Raw genomic sequence first — 22,675 nt, forward strand, 5'->3', positions numbered from 1 at the left:
CCATGTCATAAAGGCTTAGTCATGTCTCTTGACCAAGCAATGAGCTGGTGCCCTGACACACAGTCAGTGCTGCATGGGAACCAACCATGCAACTTCAACAAATGTTCTTGTTCCAAGCCCAACTTGGCTGTGAATGAAAACTTGTCTTAGTTCTCCCACCCAAAGATGTCCATCTTTGAGTCTCCGTAAGACCAGGGAGTTGGGCTTCGAAGATTGCTCGGCCAGGACAGCATCAATAGCTTGGCCTTCAAGGACTAGCCTGCAATGCACCAGTGCTTCCCTTTTGAGGAACTTGCTGCCTGTAGGGGGATGAAGCTTGCGCTCATGCTGAACTTGGTGATCTCAAGCTATTCTAATAGCAGAGCATAGATGCCTTCCCTGAGAGATTTCCACATGCCTGCACCTTTGGGGGTGAAAGCCTCTGGCCCTGATCAGGAGTGAGCAGTATACTACTGGATAAGAGGAAATACATACAAATATGGACATCATTGGCTGGTCCCTTGTTCAGTTTGTTCAGAGCAGCCAAAGCCCCAGCCTGTGCCAAGTCTTGGGCATTACTGAACATGACATTGCCCAGTGCTTGTGCTAACTCATCTTTGTCTTCACTCTGTAGAATCATTGCCTGTAGAACGAATCATATGTCTGTGTATCCACAGTAATGAATCACTGACTGTGTGCATGAGGCTCATGAACCACTTGAACTCATGGGCAAATGTGACTTCCATCTCGCCTCCACCATGGTGGTTTGTCTTGAACTGTTTCAACAATTTGTTCAGCTGTTTGAACAAAAAAGTCCACCACCCATGTGCTGGACCATATCCAGCAAACTGTTCATCCATATGAGTGATCCAATGGAATGTCGGAGTCACATTCAGCATTCCATATATCTGGATAATGTCAGTGTTAGATGAGACATGGAATGAGAAGAGAAAGAGGGAGTTGAGATGACAACAGAAGGAGTGGAATATCTCATTGTGCTGTCTCTCACAGCACAACAATGGAAAGGCAAGAAGGGAGGGAAGATAGAGTGGAGTGGAATATCATTGCACTCTCCCTCAGAGCGCAATGATATTAGCATTCCATGTACCTCAGTGGATTGCCTGAAGAAGGCACAATACAGCAATGCTGCCCATTGTATGTCTGCCTTTATGATGACCCTTCTGGTGTATATCTTAATGACAGTCACTAGTTGCAAGAAGTTATCTGCAGCTTGTTCGGGCACTCTTGGGTGTTCTTCATCATTGTTAGGAAGCTTGTATTGTCACCTCTCCCCTTTGCTGGCTGCTGTGGCCTTGACAAGAATAGGTGGAATTTGTAAATGTAGTCAGTGATCGACTGGATATTGAGATAGAAGAGACTTACCACAGCAGGGCCATACAGTATAATCAGCACTTGCCATTTGTCTGACATTAGGTTCCCTCCTGCTGGGTACCTGACCATCTTAGGGAGTTTCAAGTACCATCCAGGCATCTCAAACTAGTTTGACAAACAGTCAGCTAAACAAGACGGTATACACAGGTACTCACAGTCCTCAGAATGGCGTGAATCTCATTGAGCTCTCATGGCTGGCCAGATGTCTTGAGTCTCTCATGCAAGATATAGTGTTTGATCTTGTGACCTTTCTCACACCTTCTGCTGCTCACCCACACCTTGAACCAGAGAGTTCAAGATATACCTACAAAGCAGTTAGTCAGAGATAGAATATACAAGATTACATGCACCAAGTAAGAGGGCATGCATCAGATTGATTACTGCCATGGTGACCAGGTTGAAATATGGCAGCCAGCAGAGCTGGGACCATCTGGCTCCCCATTGCTTGGCATACAAATCTCTTTTAGCTTGATCAACTATGGTGTGATACTTTGCGCCCTGGCGCTTGTGCCTTTCCCTGCAGCACTGTGTGATTGGCCAGTCCAGTGGAAAGACCATTTCATTTTGTTGAACTTGGCATTTTGTACATGGAAATTGAGCATGATTGTGATCAGCAAATCCACAAAGTTTGCACATTGCTGGGTGGTCACAAACTACAGCAATGACAGCACAGCAAACCAACTGCCCCTGGGGATAATCAGCAGTCTTGACCCACGCACCATCCCTCCAGAGGCCCAAGAGATCATCAACATCTTCTTTGTCATATCGACTCAAATCATCAGTGGTTGGTTCAGTTGGTCCAGGAAGGACTGTTGTGATGAGAAGATTGTATGGTCAAAACCTGCATTTGGCCATCAGTGCAAGGAAAATAATTACTTAGAGCATAGAATACCTTGAGGCTGGTGGCAGGTTAGCAACCTGCACTGATTTCATGCCTGTTGAATGAGGAGCATTGTTAGTCAAGAAGTTGGGATTGAACCTGCTTCCTGTCAGTGCATGTTGGAGTGTGGGACACTCAAACTTTCCAATCAATGGAGATTATGAGACCCAGACACAACTCATGAGAATCATATTCTTGCAAATTGGCTTGTGTGCTAGGAAAGAAAGGGTTGCCATCATGACCAACAAGCATGTTCCAAATATGGCCATCTTGAATGCTCCAATAGGTCAATTTGTCACGGGGGCAATCCAAATACATGAGACATGCACTTTCCACTCCTGGCTGTGAGAAAAACTCCAATAACTGATCAGAGGCCAGATCATGAGCTGCTTGAAGACAAGGGTGCCAGTCTTGATTACACCACATATGAGTGATTTTGAAGAGATCTTCACCACAGCAGGCACACTTGGATGCCAAGAGGTGTGTCTCTGCATTGGGCGCAAGCTGCCAGCACCTGGGGCAGACAACTCATTTCCGGAATCAATCTTGCAGCCCGGATTGTCTGTAGATAGTTTGGAAAGTAGTAGGGGGGGGGGTCTTCTGTGTCAGCATCAAGAACACCAACATGTATAAGAACCATGTAAAGCATAGTCACCAGAAGTTTACAGGCAGTGTGGAGAAGATGATACATGGCATGCAGGTACACCAGCAACAAGCTGATCACTCGCACAGCCGCATTGTCATGTACTCCAGAGTATCTCTTTGAAGACTTTGAAAGATGCTCCTGGCAAGTGGTGACAAGGTCAACTTGGGGAACTGTGATGTTGAGGGTGTCAACATCAACCCCATTGTCAGACTCTGCTGTGTTGAATGGATAAGGTTCATCCCTGTTCCAGGCAAACTCTTCTTCATCCTGAATCTCAACTTCCTTGGGCTCATCACTGTCGATATCCATGTCATCTGTTGAGACATTCTCTAAGGTTGGCAACACAATCACATTGTTGCCCTGGAGTAGTTCCAATCAATTGAGACCATCTTCCATCAGGTTGATATTGTCTTCATCCTTGCTTCAGGTGCGTAGTGCCCATGCAGTCTGTAATGATGGGACAGGCAGGATGAGGGGAGAGATGGGTGGAGTATGGTGATCAGCAGATAGGGACAGTTCCTGGGAACTTGAGGCATGAAGACCAGGACATACAGTTTGGACATTCTTGAATGAAGATGTTGATGATGAGCTGGAGGTGGAGTGGAATATCACTGTGTGTTCAACCTCCAAATCACTGCTGTATTGAATGCCACTGGGTGAGATTGAGCATGCAGGAGGGTCCATGCTTGTTCCATCAGGACCTAGGTGGCAGAGCCCACCTGGGTCTTCAATTTCCAACATTACTGAAGGCACATCTGGAGATCGACACCTTAGGCCACCTTCATCTTCTCGCAGTGTTATGTCAGCAACCCACGCTGCCTGAGATTCTGACTGAGAGGCCATACTGCAATTTAGAAGTGAATTGAGTATGGATGCCTCACGCAGATCCAGCATCTGCATATGCTTGTGGTACAACTGGGAGCTGGGCCATAGCCTCCTGGTCTGTTGACATGATGGACACCTGGTGCATGCCTTGGGCTGCCATTTCAGAGGCATGCAGGCTGGATGGGATGGACTGGGTGAATGTCAGTTTTTGAAAGAGAAGGGGTTGATAAACTCACCTGTAATCCATACTCCTGGGATGCTCAACATGTATTCCCGTTTTGTGGACTTGCCATTCCACATGCAGATCTGCTGTGTTGGTGTGGTGATGATTGCCATCAAGATTGGCTGACATGAAGTCAACCACATGCAAATAGCTTGGTAGCCCAGGTCAACAGCAGTTTGAAGGTATTCCACATAATGAAGCAAGAATTTAGGAGCAAGGTGCAGTTAATACGGTGTCAGTGAGTATGATTTCAGCAGTAATATTTATAGAGAGTCACATCAAAATATCAATGTTAATATCAACAGTTTCATTCAAGGGTCCACAATCACATCTCATTTCATCACTAGAGTAGGTCCTTGCTTATCAAGCAGGTAGCACAATACATTGAAAGAGAATGTGCTTACAGATCAGACAGTCCTAATACAAATCTGGTGTTTGGACTACAAGTGAATTGGCATAGTAGGCATATGGGTCTGAATAATGATTTCCTGCAGACTCCCTCACAGTTCCACAGACCTAACCCCACATTCTGCATGATTGAGTTGCTGGTCATCACTCAAGTCAGTGGTGGTGACTTGAGAATAGCCCGTGGTAAGCATCTTGAACCAGAGGTAAACCCTGCAAGCCCATTCTTGGCTGGCATGGTTGATTCAAAGAGCATTATCTTCCGCCACTGCCACAAACGCTGCCCCAGCTGTTTGTCCGGTTTGGTAACCCATCATAAAAGGCTTGTGGGTGGGAGGGGGCACCTGGATGAACTTTGAGTGGGAAACTGCATTGACAGGAGGCAAGTTGCTAGTGGTAATGGGAGAGGAGGTGGTGGTAGTAGTGGATTGTTGGCAAGGTCCCACCTTCATAGTTGCTGTGTCCTTGAGGATGTCCGCTTTGTACATGGGGAGGGAGTGAATGAACTGGTCATACCAGTCTGAGTTGTAACCTGGAGGAGGAATAGGAGGGGACTGGTGGAGCTGCTTAAGGGTAGAAGTAAGGGTTGAGGATGAGAGCTGAGATGGAGGAGGCATGCTCCTCAGATCCAAGCAATTCAATTTGACAAAACAAATGAACTTGATAATATTGTTGGTGGAGCCCCTCAGAGGCACTTCAGTGAGATTGATGCCTCACAGGCAAGCATCATTGAGATGGAGTGGGATCTTGCCATGCTGTCCCTGAAGACAGAGCAGTGGGTTATCTGAGTCTCATGTCAGCCAGCCACCCCCAAATCCAAAATCCAGATGAACAATGTGTACTGGGGGCCACATGGAGTGGCAAGATGGTGATGCCTCTGTCACCATCTGTGATGAGAGCACTAGGTGCCATTGCTGTGGGCCTGTGTGCAGTGCCACGGAGGCAAACCCTGGAGCAGAGTGGAATATCATCACGCTGAACCCGTTGGAGAGACCACGGATTATCTATCCAAGCTTCAGTATTTGATCTCCTAGACAAGAGCAATGACTGACCTGGAGCCACAGGCCCAATGAGAGGGAGATTGGAATGAACCATTAGGAGATTGCTGGTGCTGTTGTAACACTCATCTGGGAGGAGACTGATAGAGAGTTAGAAAGTTACATGCCAAGGGTCAAGGACCTAAGATAAATCTCACCAAGGTAGTCTTCCAGTATACTCTCTCAGTACTTCAGGTGTGATTTGAAGGGTGAGGACTTGAGGAGGTGGATGTTAAGTCAAGAGAAGATCATCCACTTGCTGTGCAAGGGCCTCCACCCTTGACCCCTGATATCATCATGTGATTGTCAGGATATTGGACTTCTGCACTCATCTCATGATATCACCACCATTTTCTCATCTGCAAAGTACTATTTTGGCTTGTTTCATCAGGATGTCTACATCATCTAGACAGCACAATGATATTCCATCAGCATAATATTTTCTAATGGCAGAGAAAACAAGCAAGACTGATGAATGAGCTTGCGCCACATGTCAGCCTCATGGCTGCATTTGTTCCCCTATAGTGAATAGAGGGAGAAGCCTGCAATTCCGGGGCACCGCATCGGTGGGTCATGCATGAGGCATCCTTATGCCATCTTTACTTACATCCTTCTTAGTTTCTTACTCTCATCTGTCTTGAGCAAAAACAAAGATCAAGTGCAAGCTCAAACAATATGGATTCCCTGACAAGTACAGTGACTGACAACCCCATCATGGTGTTTCTAGAGGAGCTATCAAATCTTGACAAGGAGAAGGAGGAAGTTGCAGATGGGAGGGAAAAGGGAAAGAAGGTGCCTGGAGTGAAACAGATGGACAGCACTGGCACGCTGAGCACCATCCCCCTTGGCAGGGAGGATGGAACTGAAGTCCCAGCTGCTGCATCTGCAACACACAGCATCAGCATGATGAACAAGGAGGAATCTTTGATGGTCGCCAACCAACTGATGATTGCTGCTGCAATGAGGTGTGCATTTGAGGTGGCACATATAGGGGAAGACATTCCCTTGCAGGTTCTGGAGGAGGGTCATCAGGTAAGTCTTATTTCTTTCATATGATGATATTCCTTCCTCATCATGCAAATCCAATATTTGAACAGGGCGATGATGGAGTGGAATATCATCATGCTGTCTTTGAGAACTTGCTAATGTTTCCACAGGTCAATCACCTCGATTGGCATTGCGAGTCACTGGACAGCATCCCTCCTGACACTGCTACAACATTGCTGGACCAAGAGCATTGCAAACACAGCAAGGAGGTGTCTCTGGTGGACATCTATCCTCTCCCTGATGCTGCTGTCCTAGGATATCAACACTGGTCAAACCTGCAAATGAGAACAGGGCACTCTATTGGCTCAGTGACCCAGCTGGGCTCCCTTGTGTACAGGAGGGGCCGTACATGGCAATGCTGGGGCATGATCTTTTATTCTTTTTGCCTGACAGGATTGGTCAATGGTGCCGGCACTTTCATTCACACACATCCTTGGATGGTTGTAGGGACAATCAGTGCATATTTGGACTTTCACTATATGCACTAAGCTAATACATTTACTTAGCCCTTCTCCTCTACTGTCTCATTTGTCAGTGGTTGGTGCTGGAGCTTGTCAACAGTATCTGGGGGGAGAAGAAGGAGTGCTAGAAGGGATAACCTTAGAACATTTAGTGCTTGCTTGTATGCCATGTTATGCTTTGGCCATGATGAAAAAAAGTGTATCTAGCATTTTGACAGTGTGATGATATTCTACTCCATTGTGAAATATCATTGATGAAAGAACCCTGAGTCAGACATTACATCTAGCACAAGCTAGAGAAGGATAAGACATAGGTAAGCTGAATAATGAGTTATGTACTCTAATCAGGAGGAATCTTGTTATCTATAGTTCTCGCAGTTGCAGATTTCCTTGTGTATGTAAACTTCAGGTAAGCATAGATATACTATTAAGCCATGTGGTTTCCTATTTGGCAGACAGTATAGTGTCACTACTTCTTAGTAAACCCTAATTTATATAAGAACACCTAAAACTGCCTCCACAAGCAGACCCTGACATGTAGTGAGTGCAAGGTTCAAGTTCATGGGTCATGGAAGTAAAAAACTCTTGTTTGTGTTGCTTCTCCCAAAGGACCCTGAAATAAAAACCACAAGTGTGTCCACATGTAAGAGGGAATTCCTCTGGTGCCCCCTCCTCAGAGATATTGCTCCCATAATGCCCCTCCAGAGGCAAATTCTCAGAATGCCCTCTCCTTCATGTGCTCACAGAACTTACAGCTTGCATCATGTGTCAACAGGGTGAAGGGTAAGCACTGGGGGTCCTGTCCCCATGGAGTGGCTAAACATATCTCAGAGCAGCAAAAAGGGAGAGAAAAGTTAGAAAAAAGGGGCAGAGCTTATTGAATCATGTTCTGTTTATTTGGTTCTTAATGTTGATGCATTGTCTTGAATATATATATATTAACTGCAGCAAACAGATATTAGGACCCCTGTAGCATTGATTTGTTCCTGCCCTTGTTTTGGATGGGTGAAAATGCTGCACACTATGTGAGCACATGAAGGAGAGGGCATTCTGAGCATTTGCCTCTGGAGGGGCATTGTGAGAGCAATATCTCTGAGGAGGGGGCACTGGAGGAATTCCCTCCCACATGTAATAATTACTAAGCCAATTGAAACTCCATGGCAATAGCACCTCAATAGAAACAAACTTTACCTCCCTGCAGTGCTGCTTACCTAATTATCGAAGCAAAAGTTTGACTTCTCAAGTGTCCTTTTGGACCCTTGTGTGCCCTGACAAAGTAAGTTTATTTCAGGCATTATTGCAAGTCTGATTTTGATTTAAAGTTTAATAACAATACTTTTAATGTCAATATTTTCACAAGTACAATAGTGATGAAGATAAAATGATATCAAAATGATTGCACAAGAACTTCGTTTGGTGATTCCGTTTGATCCCGCTTAGTGGCTGTGTACAAGGGTCCAGGAGATCGAATCAAATGAATTGGCCCACAGCGGGCCAAAATTATAGGGGTCTCAAAGGCCACACTTTTCCTGCCGAGCCCGGCACGGAGGCAAACCTGCTTCTTCCCTCATGAAATTGAACCTCGCACTATCGGCTTTGCGTCGGACGCCCAAATCCCCCAAAATAGTTAACCCTCGAGGAGCAGTGTGACCTGCGCGGCCAACCATGTCCGGTCTCTCCGACGATACCCTTCACAAGGTCAGTTTCATTATTATCTGTCCCACAGGCCGAATCACACTCTTGTTTACCTCGTTTCAGGTGCTTCAGCAAATACAAGCCCGCACCGTTGCCGCACAACGCGAGCTCTCCCTGGTCCGCGCCCAAATCGCGGCCTCTGAGCGAGCCCGTAAGATATCGCAGCTCACGAGTGGGGAGATTTCCGCTCTTCCTGAAGGGGAGGTGGTCCGGGTGTATAGAGGTGTAGGGAAAATGTTCGTTCAGGAACCGAGGAAGGTTATGGAGAGGAGCTTGGAAGTGCAGGAGAAGGACATCGAGGAGGAGTTGCAGGCATTGAATAAGAAAGTGCGTAACAATCGGAATAGATGGTTGAATGTAGAGGTGCTTAGAGGTGATGTAGGCAAAGCGGTTGGAAGATGAGTACCAGAGGACTCAAGGGCAGCTGAGAGATATCGTGAGTGACGGTATGAGGGGAGTTCGTTATGAATGCTGACATGTGTAATAGTTCCACTCCCAGCAACAGTCATGATCCGCAAGTATTGGTGGAAATATAGTGAATGAGAGTCTCGAGAGGCACGTAGGACGGGATGAATTCAGAGAGACGGCGAGACGAGCGCTATGAGCTCGCCTAACGTCAAACTATGCTCCAACAAGGACCGTCACATGTTTCATGACAAAGTTGGGCCACTATGTTGGAGCAATGTTGGAAAGTTGGGATGGGGATGCATTGAATACTATGCCTTAATGAGAGGTTGCTGATGTGTCGAGTCCCTGTCGATGCGTTCGGTCCACACTCCCATTTCCCCCACACTCTGCACGTCTGCGAGTATGTACTTTGTCACTCTTACTCTCATACCCTTCTGCTCTCATCACGGACGAGCGCTTACCTGTCTTGATGATCCCTGGAGTGACCGTGTTGAACGACTAGAAATTTACTTCCGATGATGAAGTCCCTTGCTGCCACACACTGGTGTCAGTGGCCTGCGCACACAGTGAGCAGCGACCATTGTCGACATTTGGGCTAGATAGTCTACTTACTTTGGTCGACTATCTCCTTTTTGTGACTTGACTTGATTATATGGCTACCACCAGCACAGCGACCGCACCGAATGCGCATACCCAGAACCATCTGGACACCAAGCCAGGAGGGAGCAAGGCTGCTCCAAGTGCTGGAGCAAGACAAGACGGTGGTCCACCAGGTCCTCCCCCTGTGGGACCTGTGCCTCCCACCCCCGCAAAGCAGATAAATGGAGCGTCCAAGTCGCCTGCTCCCGCCAGTACGCATGCGACCGCTACTCCGGGTGGGGGCAGTACGGCCCAGAACACTCCGGGGAAAGGGAAGAAGAAACCTGATCCGCCGGACGTAATGGCTATGTATGAGAGTGTGAAGAGTCGCATTGCTGCGTTGGAGTCGTAAGTTAGCTTTGGGGTATGTGGTGCAACGTGCTCATACGTGTATAGAGAGGAGGTGCATGGGGAGGAGGAAGAGAAGAAGATCAGTGAGTAATTTAAGAGAGCATTCGTTCGAGCGAGATAGCTAAAGATGCGACGAATCAGCGGAGGAAGCGAGAAACTCGATCAAGGATCAGACTGAGAGTGCCATTCAACAAAAGTATATTGAGCTGGTCCGTCCTTGCTTTCCTTGCGCCTAGTTAATGTGCTCACCCGAAACGCAGTTTGCGGAGATGAAACGTCTTGAGCGAGAGCACGCGAAGGAGAGGCAAAAGCTGACGAAAGACAAGGATGCGGGTGCGTTTGCTATTGTCCTGTGGTCGTGCGCCGTGCTTACTTGGGATTGTTTTAGCAAAATCCCAGTTGACAAAGGCGAACCAAGGGAGGACGAAGTTGGAGAACTTGGCGCGGGAACTGCAGAAGGTGTGCACTATGTGTCTATTTAGATTGGGAGCTGTAACTAATCCTCGTGTGGTGTAGGATAACCGGAAGTTGCGTGTACGATACTTGATTTGCGGGCGCTCGGGAGTCACGTGACTGACATCTGATGCAGGACGACGGCAAGCGCCTTGCTGGGTCGATTGAAGAAGTGCAAGAGGAGCTTGCGCACATGAAGACCCAAGTTGAGCGGCGCACTGCAGCTCTGATGCGGAGACGCGACCCTTCCCGTTTGGCCCCGAATGGGCAGGCCCCGTCCGACCTGGTAGTCAAGGTCGTGTGCAAGTACAGGGCCGAGCTGTTCTTCAAGATCTCCCGAAAGACGAAGCTCTCTCGGTTATTTAGTGCGTGGACGGATAGGATGGCGAGTGCAGAGGAGGCCACGCTGAGCCAGCAGGAGAAAGGCAAGGGCCCTGTGGTTACCAGCGTGGATGGCAAGGAGGCGAAGGGGAAGAAACGCGAGCCGCCACCTATGACATTCCTTTTCACGCATGTCGGGCGAAGTCTGGAGCCGGATACGACACCGGACGAGGCGGGAATGGAAGATGGAGATGAGATCCTCGCGGTCGAGTTGATGGATCTGACGGGGCCGGAGGTAGAGAAGGAGCTGCCAGATGGGAAGCGGGTCTTGTTGCAGAAGAACTGGACAGATAGTCCAGCTGAGTGCGTGGGGTCACTATGCTTCTTATTGGGCGCTGATGGATGAGTAGAGCGAGGAAGGCGGTGGAAGAGCTGTTTGATGGCATGTGAGTGCTTTCGCTGGGTGTGTTGGAGTAAATCTGACGTGTACGAAAGGGTGAGAGAGCGGCTGAAGGACGTGTTGAGGCAGTACGAATTGCGAGAAAAGCACTTCGACTGTGTGATCCGGTCCAAGGAGCTCGAAGTACTGCTAGCCCAAGCGCGCGTGGACGAATCCCGGCACGCAGCAGACGGAGAACGGCGGATTGCTACTGTCGCCGAGACGCAAAACCAGCAGCTAAGACTCCAGATGGAGGAGATGCAGAACTCGCAGGCCCGGCTTATGGACAAGCTCATCACTTGTTGCAAGGAGGTGCGTGGCCTCAATGTTTATGAGGTGCCGTTGCTGATGCGCAGCCAGCCGACCGGTGAGAGGACGCAGAAGCTGTTCGCGTTCCTGCGAGAAGAGCTGGAGAGACGGGGAACAAAAGTATTGGATATGATGCCACCTGCGACCCCTGATTTGTCTGGAGTGGACTAACGCCCACCGGCCAACGCGAACGAAAGTGTACGACTGGGTAGCGCATTAATGTCTATGCTTGTTACAATCTCTTGTTTAGAGTCCTTTCTCTGAAACTACTGAAGGAGGTGCAGCGCCTCCAGGGTGTCTGCGGCCCCGCTCTGGACAAGGACCCAGCCCTCGACGCCTGCTAGTCCCTCCCCAGCGTATGTAACATGCGGGCCCACCTCGACCTCTGCACCCTCTGCGACCCTCGCGCCCGCAGCCTCCAACCACCGTTTCTGCTGAGCCAGGAGATCGCGTTTGCTCGTCTGCGGGTCGTCTACACCGGTGCCGGGCGCATTCTTCAGTGGGCTGAACTCTTCCTGCCTCGAGACTTCCAGCACGGCCATCTTTTGCGTGAAAGGGAAGACATCGAACACGAACAGCTCCATCTTGATCCCGTTCGGCTTGACGGGCTTCACGTATTCCCCAGAGGGAATCTCGACATGTGAAATCTTCTTACGCGCAATGTGGAATGCCATCTCGTCCTCGATGCTAGCGATGCTCTCGAGGAACTCACGCGTGTAAAAGTGGTTGACGATGTTAGCGGCGCGGAAAGCGAACTCGCCGGTTGCAGCGTCGATCTGATGAGCCTGGGCTTCGGTGATCTCGGAGTATTCTACAACGGAGAACTTATCCCCGCGCATGGCGATTACGCCAACTGATTCGGTGGGGTAGGCTTTGCGTACCACCTTGGCACCGCATGCCGCGCCTTTCGACATCGAGTAGCCGATGAAAACGGGATCGGCCACACGCACCAGGCAGTTGTCCACACCGTAGGTATGGATGTAAGTTATGCCGCGGGCTGCCATGTCGGAGAGCGGTGTGCGCTTGGGGTCGGAGGAAGAGAGAGGAGAGCGAAGGGCGGCGTAGAGACCGCCGTTGCCGTCCGGAGCCACGGCTAGGCTGGAGGTTTTGTCTAGCAGGATCTTGCCGTCCATCGTCAAACAGGGCAACGTTCCTGCATGTATGCGTCAGACTAGTGCTATATGAAGAGGATAGTGCGCACCTTGCTCAAAGAAGATTACGTCTTTCTCGGGTAGACCAAAGTAATTGTGCGCCTTGAAGAACGCCTCTGTTGGCTTCCTCGTCGGCCCACTGGTCATCACATACCAGGGGATACTGGCGCCTCCCGCCAACTTGGACACCTTGGCGATCCTTTCCGCCTGGTACTGGAAGAGGCTCTTGTGGCTCGGCATACCAATATCGTAGCATCCCTTGGGATCAGACGAACCGAGACGCGTGCCCTGTCCGCCGGCCATGAGCAGGACGCCCACCTTGCCCTCTGCGATCGCCTTGAGCCCAATATCACGCCATTGAGCCTCTTTCTCCGGTGCACCGATAATCGTATCGAACGCAAATGCAGGGAGGGGATTGATCGCAGCAGATGAGGCTCCGGCCTTCTCGTACTCGACGGCGGTCTTGAACACGCGGTTGACGCGCTCCACGTCCAGCGCTGCAAGTTGTGCGACGAGCTCTTGCTGCTCTGGAGGAGAGAGCGTCGGATAGAAATGCAGCAGGTGCTCTTGACCGGCGGCTTCGTACCGCTTGAGCAGGTCGATAGGGATGGCAGGCATCGTTCGCAGAATGAACTGGTGGTTGGTGTAGAGCTCGCCGACGAGCTATAAATACGAGACGGTCAACTACATGGCGGGCTGTGTTCCCTGACAGCGTCAAGGAACGTGCGATGCAACGGCGATGAGAACGCAATTCCGAAAGTAAGTTCAACTACAGCTCAATTCCACATGAACAGCATCGCATTAGTAGATACAAATAAATGTTTTGATTCGTGGAAGTGTGCTGTAAATCACCGTCACCCCAACCCCTTGTCCTCCCAGCACCGTCTTCATCGTTTTCCTGGAGATGATGCAAGTAGCCGTTCTTCCAGCTTATCGGAGATATACAACCCAGCTCCCGCAAAAATAAAGAGAGAAATTCCAAAGATCATACGAGAACGAGGTGATAGAGCTGTTGAAAAAACGGCATGAGCGGTGCTTATTGAGTCGTGAAAATGGTGCGCACCGTTGTAGCTTTGCCACATTGAAATTGCAGGTTTCTTCTCCGATGATGGTGCCACTTTCTTGGCCGGTGCTGTACGACTTGAGGGCGTTTGTGGTGGCGTTACTCTTGATTTAGCCATCCCAGCAGACAGCGCAATTGCCTGGCTGAGAGACAGTTGCACTCTAACAGAAGATCGCCTCAGCGTCCCGTCGATACGCCGCCTGCCTCCAATACGAATTCAATTATTGTTGATATGCTGGATTGCGACGTACAACCAATTGTATCAGCAGATGTGATGAATGAAGCTTGGACGTCGTTCGACAGCGAGCAGAGAATGTGAAGAGCTGACAATATCACGTCCGACACGTGACCCACATTCAGACGCGTCCTTCTCATCGTCCAGCGACCATCATCCAGGATGACCACCTCCTCTCTGCGACCTGGTAAGTACTTACATCTTTCTTATTTGCGATGGAAACGCAGAACACTAACAATTACATATAGAGACCGGTCCTTATAAACGCCCTCGTCTCTCAGCACCCACCACCCACGATGAGAGAGCCGTCGCGTGCGTTCCGTCTGGCATGAACGGGTGCCTTACTTATGGGTTTGCCTAGTTCTCAAGCCACGTCCTCTGGTCGACGTCCCTCACAGGGCTCATGTTCACGTAATAATCCAATTACACGCGTCTTGTCCGAGTCAGAACAACGGTCACGATTAGCTGCCATCCAAGCTGGTCTAGCAGTACAGGCACCGCAACCGAATGCGTCTTCTGGTCGTCCCGCCATATCCCCGACAACTTCAACAAGTCTCACGCGGCCTCCAATATCAGATGAGATAAGGCAGGCGAGGTTGAAGGCAATTCAGGACACTCTGAGAGAGGATGAGGCTATGAGACAAAGTGCGAGCGCCACGGAGACCTCGAACGTCAACCAATCACTCGATCAACCGTTGGCACAGGCTACTGAGCAACCGTCTGAGGGGTATACAGATCATAACACCACTATGATCTGTGAGTATAGGGCTTTTTTGATAATTATATAGGCTGAACACTGACTGTATGCGCTCAGTCTGGCCTCAGTCCGACGTGGAAACAGATCCCTTGCATGATGCTGACTACGATGATCTTCCAGTAGACATCCCAACATCCGGATTTCATATATTCTCTGCGACTGGGGGAAGTACTGCAGTGAAGCCTCCCGATGAGCGGACACTTCAAGAGCGCCTCAAGCGTCAGCGACAGTGGGAGGAAGAGGATCATGAGGGCGATACCCCTTACCCTCGGTCACCCTCACCTGGCATGAACACTAACTGCGATGCCGCCGATCGAACTTCTGATCATATCAGTACATCGCATTTGGACCGAAAAGGCAAAGCAACTGCGGTTACCGCCCCTCGTACTCCTCTCAGTGAAGTAAAGAACGGTGCACTTGTCTCGCCGACTCGTACCGCCCACACATCAGAGAATGAGGTATTGAGAACATCCGTTTCAAGAGAAAACACCGCACCGCTGTCACTTCTCCAGTCCACCGCTCCTGTCAACCCTCCCCAAACGACCGCCCGTCAATCCGAATCTGCGGGACCGTCCGCTGTACCTGCTCTAATCAATCCCGCTATCCGAGCCCTAAATTATAATCGCCACAAAGCGCCTCACACACCCGCCAAAGCTACTCCAAAGAAGTTCGTCACCCCTTTCAAAACAAACCATACCCCAGCCTCTACCACACCTCCGTCTGCAAAACCCCAACGCATTGTACATTATGGCACACCGAGCATTAAACAACCCACTCAACCCCCGGCCCTGACATCTCAAACGAGCGGACCGAACCACTTAACAAACGGAGCGCGCCGTCGACAGATATCTGATGCCGTCATGAGGAACAGAGTGTTCGACCTTGAAGGTAACAATCTGAATGGCAATGTTGAGTCTTTCTTGACTCCAACTGCACAGATATTCGACATCGACAGACCCTGCTGGCCTCTGGCATTGCGCCAGAAAAATATGACAAGTTTGAGCTGAAGAGTCGGTGGAAGATGTAAGGTCTTTTTCGGTCCTTAGGTGCAAATGATGACGAAACTCCGTTTAGCCCCTCAGCCTTGTTCTCCGTAACGCCCCAAAACGCTGTCTTCTACCTTTTCAATATCAATTCGCAAAATTTAGGTGCATTTGATGCCCACGCTCAACTTATTCGCCGCGGGTGTCGCCTTGCCACCCCAGAGTGGGTCCAAAACCATTGGTCACTCATTCTTTGGAAGTTGGCCGGCATGGCTCGCGCTCAACCAGAGGACTTCCACAAGCACTGGTCGTACGATGAAGTTGTCCGACAGTTGCTTTATCGGTAAGTGTGTGCATGCCTAACCCATCTGCATTACTCATCTTCCGTTCAGCTATGAGCGTGAAATCAATCGAGGTGAACGTCCTGCAGTCCGCAAGATTCAGGAACAGGATTGTCCTGCAAGTAGACCAATGGTCCTCACAGTCTGCGAAATCTCGTGGTCAGAGGGACAGAAGCCCGAAGAAGCGGGAAAGAAGCACCTGAATTTCGTTCTCACAGATGGGTGGTACAAAATTCGCGCCGCAGCTGATGAGTGCCTCGGAAAGGCGGTGAATATGGCCAAAATCAGGATCGGAACGAAGATCGCAATGTCGGGGATCAAATTGGAAGCGGCAAAGGAGGGCAAGGAAGTGTTGAAGGCTCTCGACAACACGCAACTTAAACTGACTGGCAATTCTACAAGCATCGCACGATGGTACACAAAACTTGGGTTTTCTCCGGTCCCGTTTGTACCAACAATTGCCAGTCTTACGGCTGACGGCGGTAACGTCGTGATGTTGCATATCGTCGTCACAAAGCTATTCGAGATCGGATTCATCGATTCCCAGGTAGAGGGACAGCCAAGGCCCGTCCCAAGGTGTCAGAAGGAAGAAGACGCTGCGTTGGACGCGTGGATGGTAAGGGACTTGTACTGTTTTAGCCGAAGTGCTCATAAGACACAGAAAAAGTGTGAGAAAGATCAAGCGGAGTTGTGCAAGGAATTTGAAGACAACCTAAACAAGTTAGAAGGTCTTTTAGAGCGGCTCAATCGACAAGCTGGTTACCAGCAACTCAGTCGCGGTTCGTGGGAAACTCCGCGGTTTTCTTACGTAGTAATACTCACCTGATTCCTAGATCATCTCCCAGCCTGGGCCGAGGATACCTTAGAAGAGCTCCTCGAGGCGGATGACTATCGACCGTTGCTACAAGAACGCTCCCGTCAGGACATCATATACCTCGCCACTGCTGCGCAAATGAAGCTTGATCATGACCAAACCAACGCACGTCAGTTGATCGAAAGGGCAATGGAACAGCGCCACGAGCCACGTCAGGTACGCAACTTTCAAGTGGCTTGGATCGAGGATGCACGGACTTGTAATCGAATCCCAATGCGCACCGGTCAATTGACGGTATGGGATGCTCTGTCACTCGATCTGCATGAACGAATGCAGTACGTGGTACGTCGATTCCGGGATTGTTTTAGCTGGTTGTGGGCTAATGATGCTAACAAAGGTCACCAACCTCGTTCCAACCCAAAAGAGCTCATGGAGGAAGCCCGACATGGAGAGTGAAGTATTCCTGCAGACGACTCGGGGAACTCGGTGGACTCCATTGACTTGAAGTGGCAATGCCAATGTTCTGTGCAGTGTAGCATAACGATGTTGTACTAACGTCTGTATTATTGTATCAGGGATCGGTATCAAGTTGCGGTATGTATAGATAAGGCATTGGGATCGTTCGATTTACGAGTTCTTTTCCTGGCTCGATCGGCGGTCCCGGGCTGCCAATTGACGCTGAGATTAGCGCCCGATAAGCTGACGGATATTCCCAGAGGAAGGGTTTCCATGGGTTCCGTAACCATTTGGTTCCCAACTGAATCCAACGGCGGAGTTTTCGTTCTTCGTATTGACAGCCAACAAGCAACAGGAACAAGACAGGATTCGACCCGCATCTCTCTCTCGTTCCATTCATTTGGCTATATAGCTCGATTTGATCTCAGCAGCCAATCAAATGACTGGACGGCGGATCAGCTGGCAAAATGCATTCATGCTCTCCACTGTGAGGGCGATAAGCCGGATGGAGGGTATCATGCGTCCCCATTGGCGAATCTGACCTTCTCGGCTTGCTATAAACCCCAGTACCCCAGCCAAACCATGGTGCTTCTGTACCACAGAGTGCGGAGTTCTTCTCTTCGCTGAGCTACGGCCTCGCATCCTCCGTACTCGTGCAATCTGTTGCCCAGGACTGAAGGACAGGATATTGTCATGGCTGAGTCGACCGAGGAGGATATCAAGGCACCCGTTGACCCTGAAGTTGAAGTAACTGTTATGAGTATGCAGTGCAATCTACTAGTAATCTTTGTGTCAACTTAGTGACGTGTCTTTCCAGAACGGATCGGCAACAAGCCGCCCATAGAAGAGCTGCTCTACTATGCCAATATCCAACGGGAAACTTACACGGAAGGGCATGATGAGAAGTAGGACATTTCTCTCGTGCGAAATGATCATGCTTATCTGGATATCTTAAGGGGTATGAGCCAGTTCACCAAGGTCTTAAACTGGGCAGACGAGAAGAAGAAGGAGCATTCGGTCAATGTCACTGTTACCCCATTAGAGCTGGACGATACGCTAAGCGAACGGTATGCGTTGTCTTTTCATTATGTATTTCTTTTCACTTGACTCTACAGAGAGCGAGAGAAGCTAAACGCTCATCGCGCCCTCCGTACCGCCGGATGGGCGGCTATGTTCTATCTGATCACCACCGACATCCTTGGACCATTCAACGCGCCATATGTGAGCGCTCTGCACTATTATTCTGCATGTGGAGGTAACCACTTTCCAGGCTTTCAGCACTGTCGGCTATGTCGGTGGTGTGTTTCTGTACGCGCTATTCGGCATCGGTGCCGGATATACTTCTCTGCTTCTTCTGTACATGTACCTCCGGCTCGACTCTGACCGCTATCCTGTACGGAACTATGCCGATCTTGTCGAAGTCGTCGCCGGTCCCATAGCACGCCGCTTCGCGACGGCGGGCCAGTCCATCCAGCTCATCGTCATTGTCGCGACTGTGATCCTGGGCAACGGGCAAGCTCTGTTCCAAATCACCCAGAGCCAGCTGTGCTTCATCGTCAGCGTGCTCATATTTGGGCTTCTTGGAATGTGTATAGGTCAGATCCAGAGTCTAAAGAGCGTCGCTTGGGTCGGCAGTGCCAGCGTGTATCTCAATATCTCCGTCATTTTGATTAGCATTGGTTTCTTTGCGAATTCTCCCCCCAACTATGTCGGAGGTACGTACAATTGGTGCTCATTGAGATTTAAAGATTGATGGGTCACAGCAAATGCCGCATATGGCCTTCCTATCGACCCCCCTGCGCCTATTGAGCACGTCGCAATTGTAGACGGCACCCTTGCCAACAAGGTCAATGGAGCGAGTAATTCATTCCCTATTCTGCATTTTTTATCTCGTTACTCATCGGTAGCGCAGTGAACATGGTCTACGGTACGCGACATCGGTGTCAAAGCCGAGCACCGGGCTAATCGGTGGGGCAGCGTGGGGTGGAATGATGATCTTCCCCGAAATGATGGCGGAGATGCGTCGTCCCATGGACTTCTGGAAGTCAATCGTATGTTGTGCTTCGCAGATTATCCCGTTTTGATACGTTTAACAATATGCAGGCTTGTGCCGAACTCGTCATCATGATCGTCTATGTGATGTACGGTATCGTCGGCTATTGTAAGCGGTGTAGACTCTTTATTTCGTTAGCCGTGTTGAGCGATAAGGCTAGCCTTGCAGGGTCAATATGTTCTCCCTCTCGCTTATCAAGGCGTCTCGTGAGGATAGGTGTTTCCGAGCCATGATATAACACTCAACGCGTTTCAGAAAATACGCTTGGCAGAGCGTCGGCAATGCCATTACGCTCCTAACAGTGACAAGTGCGTAAAAGATAGCTTTGTCCAAGAGGTTGTGCTGATTCAATTACAGTTGCTGGAACTTTATATTCTAACGTGAGTGCATTCCTTGACAACCGGAGCAGTCTTGGTTCATTTTTGGTTCGTAAAGATCGGAGTCAAGGTCGCATGTGAGTGTGTTTCTGATATCATTACCTACTGACTGACACATTCTATCAGATGAGTACGTCCGAGGCCTTGCTGTTTCCGCTTCCTATTAATGGTGTCCAAATAGAATCTTCGTCGAAGATATGCTGAGAGGGCCACCTTTGGTCTCCAAGAGAGGCCGTGTGATCTGGACCTGTGCGAGAAATAAATCATTCCTTCTGTACAGTGATCTGATTTCTTCCCGTAGTTATGGTCATTGTCTACTGGGCTGTCGGTACGCAAAACCCGTCTACACATTCTTTCGATTCTCACCCGTCCATAGCATTCGTGATCGCGAGCTCCATTCCTCAGGTGCAAACATTGCAGGGTCTGATCGGGGCCACATTCCTCATGCAATACTCGTACACGTTCCCGGTAAGAGCCGTCATGCGTCATCTTCCGCGGCTTTGACAAATGATATTTCTGTCAGCCTTTGATGCAGTTCGCCTTCGATGTCATCGTTGATGCAACCAAGGGAGATCCTACGTATGTTCCTGGTCAACCGCACAAGCGTTCCGATACATGGCGGGACATATCGCGGTGGAAGAGGGTACGTTGATCATTGACTCAGCTCCTCCCTGATGTTGATCCGGTTATGCAGGGATTATTCACCGGCAGAGTGTGGTTTAAATGGATGAACTTCATCCTTGCTCTGGCTGGTGCGGCAACCGCTTGTCTTGGTAAGTGATTCGTGCTGCTTCTGCTCCTCATCCTAACATTCGCACAGGGATATATGGTGCGGTCATTACGATTCAGGTGACTTTCGCCAATGGGGCCGCGACCAGCTTTGGCTGTGCGGCACCTGTCTAGCGTGAGAACGCCCAGAAATTTAGCGAGTTAGATGTTATTTATTCTTTCATATGTCGTATGCCATCGATACTGCCTCATATTCATTTGGACCACGCACATTCAGTAGAGAAGGCCAGATGTCACGCACGCGCCAAAGGCTGTGCGTTCGCTTCCGAATACAATTCACGTTGTCTCCTGGAGAACTGGGAAAGGGGCCGTGCTGAGCACCGGCAAAACCCTAGCTCGAGTGCGTAGGCTATGTTACAGTAGTTAAGTCCTATAATGTAGTTTAGCAGTGAGCGGGTCAGGGCAGCAAATGGGTCAGGTTTGTGGACCCTCTGTGATGGATGTACAATATCTCACCATTAAAGCAACATCTCATTAATCAGACCACTGTACAGGCACATTATCTACTTGTTCTGCACCAGGGCACATCCTGGAGTTGTGTCCAGGCAATCTGCAGAGTCTACAGCATTGTGCACCCAGATTTGCTTGATTCAACCAAGCCTCCCCTCTGTCTTGATCCTGCCCATCCAGCTCACCAACACATTGCTCTGCCAAGAGCTCATTGGCTTGTGCACCAGTAAGTACTCCAGAGTCCTGGAGACAGAGATTCTTGATCCTGTGACATCTGGAAAGGTGGTCAACTGTCTCTTTGAGAAGCTGCACTTGTCTGGTCAAGAGTGTCATGCAATGGTCTTGCTCAATGGCATGCTTTGCAAGCTGGTTAATCAATGCATAGATTGAGGTAGGTGAGCTCCCCTGATGCTGGGCAATCCTGTTCTTGATGAGTGTTGCTTGGGAGGCAGTCTCTGCTGCAGTCTTTGGTGTTTGCAAGACCCATGGCTGCTCCAGTTCTTCATTGACTGGCAGAGGTGTAGGCATCCATGGGTGTAATGTGAGCTTTGATATGACTGCCTGTGCATTCACAGACCAGCACCTTGGAATCCACTCTTAATATTTTGAACTGTGAATGCCAATGCAAATGCAGTGTGGAATGTGGCAAAGAAGTTGGGCTTTGTGATGCTTGTGATGCCACACTGCGAGAGCCAAGAGATCTGGTTGCAGTATGCATGCTTCAAAGGCCCAAAGATGCTGACATCGAGAGGTTGAGTATAGTGTGATGAGTGTGGCGGTAGGCAGAGGGGGACAATATTGTGATCCTTGCAATACTGGTTAAACTCAACCATGACATGGCTCCTATGACCATCAAGGACCAGCATGTGGTATTGACCAATCCTGCAGTTCTCAGTACACTTGTTGAAGTGCATAAGCCATTCCAGACCAGTAGTGTTGTCCATCCAGCCTTTGTCAGTGGGTTTGACAACCCAATCCCCTGGGATGTTGTTGCCTGCATACCATGTTGCAAGGTGGTGCCACCCAAGCATGCAAAGAAAAGGGGTAGGACATACCCATCTGCTGCAATGCAGCAGATAGCTGTTGCCCACTCCCAGTTCCCTGGCTGGATAGCCTTTGGCCAGGCTGTCCGTTCACTGCTTATCACAACCGTTGTTGCTCTGATCATGCCCATGGCAAAGCCAGTCTCATCAAAGTTATAGAAATCACCTGGCTGAACACCATATTTTGATTGCATATTGGTCACAAGCCAGAACCATGCAGCGTACACTTGTGGATCTTCCTGCCATGCTCTCTGGTAGTCAATGTCAGGGCACCAGCTCATTGCTTGGTCAAGAGACATGACTAAGCCTTTATGACATGGAAGTAGCTGGTATACCTTGGCATGTGCTGGAACCTGCTGGAAGGATTGGATGGTCAGGTGACCTGCTGTGCATGGCTGTGCATGACCTCATATGACCTCATCCTTGGTCATATGACCTGATCACCTGACTAGGCTGAGTAAGCAAGATGTTCTAGCAGGTTCCACCACAGAGGTATAAATATAAGGCCTACTCTGCCTGGGACTGTCTCTTCAGACTTGGTCTCTTAGGATCATCCACAGATACCTATACTGTAGATAGGTCTTAGTCATCAGGTCTACTCCACTTCCTTGTTGCCTGCTTAGACTCTTGGCACTCTTAGGTGAGCAGACTTA

At 49.5% G+C, this 22,675-nt stretch overlaps 7 protein-coding genes across 7 annotated transcripts; 4 read left to right on the forward strand and 3 right to left on the reverse strand.

Moving 5' to 3' along the window:
* Window positions 1-698: 698 nt before the first annotated feature.
* Window positions 699-899, reverse strand: DACRYDRAFT_36495 (uncharacterized protein; the record flags this gene model as incomplete). The annotated part of the gene is made up of 1 exon (XM_040774411.1): window positions 699-899. A coding segment is annotated over one exon (201 nt), but the record flags the coding sequence as incomplete, so codon positions are not given.
* Window positions 900-8,519: 7,620 nt separating this feature from the next.
* On the forward strand, window positions 8,520-9,279 carry DACRYDRAFT_21744 (uncharacterized protein). Its single transcript, XM_040772532.1, has 4 exons — window positions 8,520-8,593; window positions 8,654-8,917; window positions 8,973-9,026; window positions 9,078-9,279. The coding sequence occupies exons 1-4, from the start codon at window positions 8,561-8,563 to the stop codon at window positions 9,099-9,101; spliced, it is 375 nt and encodes a 124-aa protein (XP_040629677.1). The 5' UTR covers window positions 8,520-8,560; the 3' UTR covers window positions 9,102-9,279.
* Window positions 9,280-9,572: 293 nt separating this feature from the next.
* DACRYDRAFT_21745 (uncharacterized protein) lies at window positions 9,573-11,702 on the forward strand. Its single transcript, XM_040772533.1, has 10 exons — window positions 9,573-9,985; window positions 10,034-10,071; window positions 10,130-10,197; window positions 10,249-10,321; window positions 10,377-10,447; window positions 10,505-10,522; window positions 10,578-11,125; window positions 11,173-11,208; window positions 11,258-11,513; window positions 11,562-11,702. The coding sequence occupies exons 1-10, from the start codon at window positions 9,651-9,653 to the stop codon at window positions 11,679-11,681; spliced, it is 1,563 nt and encodes a 520-aa protein (XP_040629678.1). The 5' UTR covers window positions 9,573-9,650; the 3' UTR covers window positions 11,682-11,702.
* An 18-nt stretch (window positions 11,703-11,720) lies between these two features.
* On the reverse strand, window positions 11,721-13,279 carry DACRYDRAFT_78639 (nucleotide-diphospho-sugar transferase; the record flags this gene model as incomplete). The annotated part of the gene is made up of 2 exons (XM_040776354.1): window positions 11,721-12,663; window positions 12,712-13,279. 2 exons carry the CDS (start codon window positions 13,277-13,279, stop codon window positions 11,777-11,779), a joined length of 1,455 nt encoding a protein of 484 aa, XP_040629679.1. The 3' UTR covers window positions 11,721-11,776.
* A 186-nt stretch (window positions 13,280-13,465) lies between these two features.
* Window positions 13,466-13,942, reverse strand: DACRYDRAFT_21746 (uncharacterized protein). Its single transcript, XM_040772534.1, has 2 exons — window positions 13,725-13,942; window positions 13,466-13,670 (listed from the first exon to the last, which is right to left on the reverse strand). Exons 1-2 carry the CDS (start codon window positions 13,840-13,842, stop codon window positions 13,549-13,551), a joined length of 240 nt encoding a protein of 79 aa, XP_040629680.1. The 5' UTR covers window positions 13,843-13,942; the 3' UTR covers window positions 13,466-13,548.
* A 179-nt stretch (window positions 13,943-14,121) lies between these two features.
* Window positions 14,122-17,359, forward strand: DACRYDRAFT_106843 (uncharacterized protein; the record flags this gene model as incomplete). Its single annotated transcript, XM_040768347.1, has 10 exons — window positions 14,122-14,146; window positions 14,208-14,271; window positions 14,321-14,715; window positions 14,774-15,604; window positions 15,655-15,739; window positions 15,791-16,042; window positions 16,092-16,656; window positions 16,702-16,819; window positions 16,874-17,196; window positions 17,252-17,359. 10 exons carry the CDS (start codon window positions 14,122-14,124, stop codon window positions 17,357-17,359), a joined length of 2,766 nt encoding a protein of 921 aa, XP_040629681.1.
* A 644-nt stretch (window positions 17,360-18,003) lies between these two features.
* Window positions 18,004-20,643, forward strand: DACRYDRAFT_106844 (uncharacterized protein; the record flags this gene model as incomplete). Its single annotated transcript, XM_040768348.1, has 18 exons — window positions 18,004-18,070; window positions 18,128-18,215; window positions 18,267-18,377; window positions 18,426-18,531; window positions 18,581-19,025; window positions 19,074-19,169; window positions 19,223-19,237; window positions 19,288-19,361; window positions 19,414-19,471; window positions 19,524-19,569; window positions 19,619-19,671; window positions 19,721-19,743; window positions 19,799-19,817; window positions 20,042-20,068; window positions 20,117-20,208; window positions 20,276-20,383; window positions 20,435-20,513; window positions 20,561-20,643. 18 exons carry the CDS (start codon window positions 18,004-18,006, stop codon window positions 20,641-20,643), a joined length of 1,590 nt encoding a protein of 529 aa, XP_040629682.1.
* Window positions 20,644-22,675: the final 2,032 nt, after the last annotated feature.

This window comes from Dacryopinax primogenitus (assembly GCF_000292625.1).
Source record: "Dacryopinax primogenitus strain DJM-731 SS1 chromosome Unknown DACRYscaffold_7, whole genome shotgun sequence".
NCBI lineage: Eukaryota > Fungi > Basidiomycota > Dacrymycetes > Dacrymycetales > Dacrymycetaceae > Dacryopinax > Dacryopinax primogenitus.

What these genes read in the sequence shown, in the direction of transcription:
- DACRYDRAFT_21744 (XM_040772532.1), top strand. Translation starts at nt 8,561, where the DNA reads ATGTCCGGTCTCTCCGACGATACCCTTCACAAG. An exon ending in TGCAGGCATTGAATAAGAAA is followed by an intron (nt 8,918 to 8,972) that starts GTGCGTAACAAT and finishes GAGGTGATGTAG; the next exon opens with GCAAAGCGGTTGGAAGATGA. An exon ending in AAGGGCAGCTGAGAGATATC is followed by an intron (nt 9,027 to 9,077) that starts GTGAGTGACGGT and finishes CATGTGTAATAG; the next exon opens with TTCCACTCCCAGCAACAGTC.
- DACRYDRAFT_21745 (XM_040772533.1), top strand. Translation starts at nt 9,651, where the DNA reads ATGGCTACCACCAGCACAGCGACCGCACCGAATGCGCATACCCAGAAC. An exon ending in CGCATTGCTGCGTTGGAGTC is followed by an intron (nt 9,986 to 10,033) that starts GTAAGTTAGCTT and finishes ATACGTGTATAG; the next exon opens with AGAGGAGGTGCATGGGGAGG. An exon ending in TGGACAGATAGTCCAGCTGA is followed by an intron (nt 11,126 to 11,172) that starts GTGCGTGGGGTC and finishes ATGGATGAGTAG; the next exon opens with AGCGAGGAAGGCGGTGGAAG.
- DACRYDRAFT_21746 (XM_040772534.1), bottom strand. Translation starts at nt 13,842, where the DNA reads ATGGCTAAATCAAGAGTAACGCCACCACAAACGCCCTCAAGTCGTACA. An exon ending in AATGTGGCAAAGCTACAACG is followed by an intron (nt 13,671 to 13,724) that starts GTGCGCACCATT and finishes TTTTTTCAACAG; the next exon opens with CTCTATCACCTCGTTCTCGT.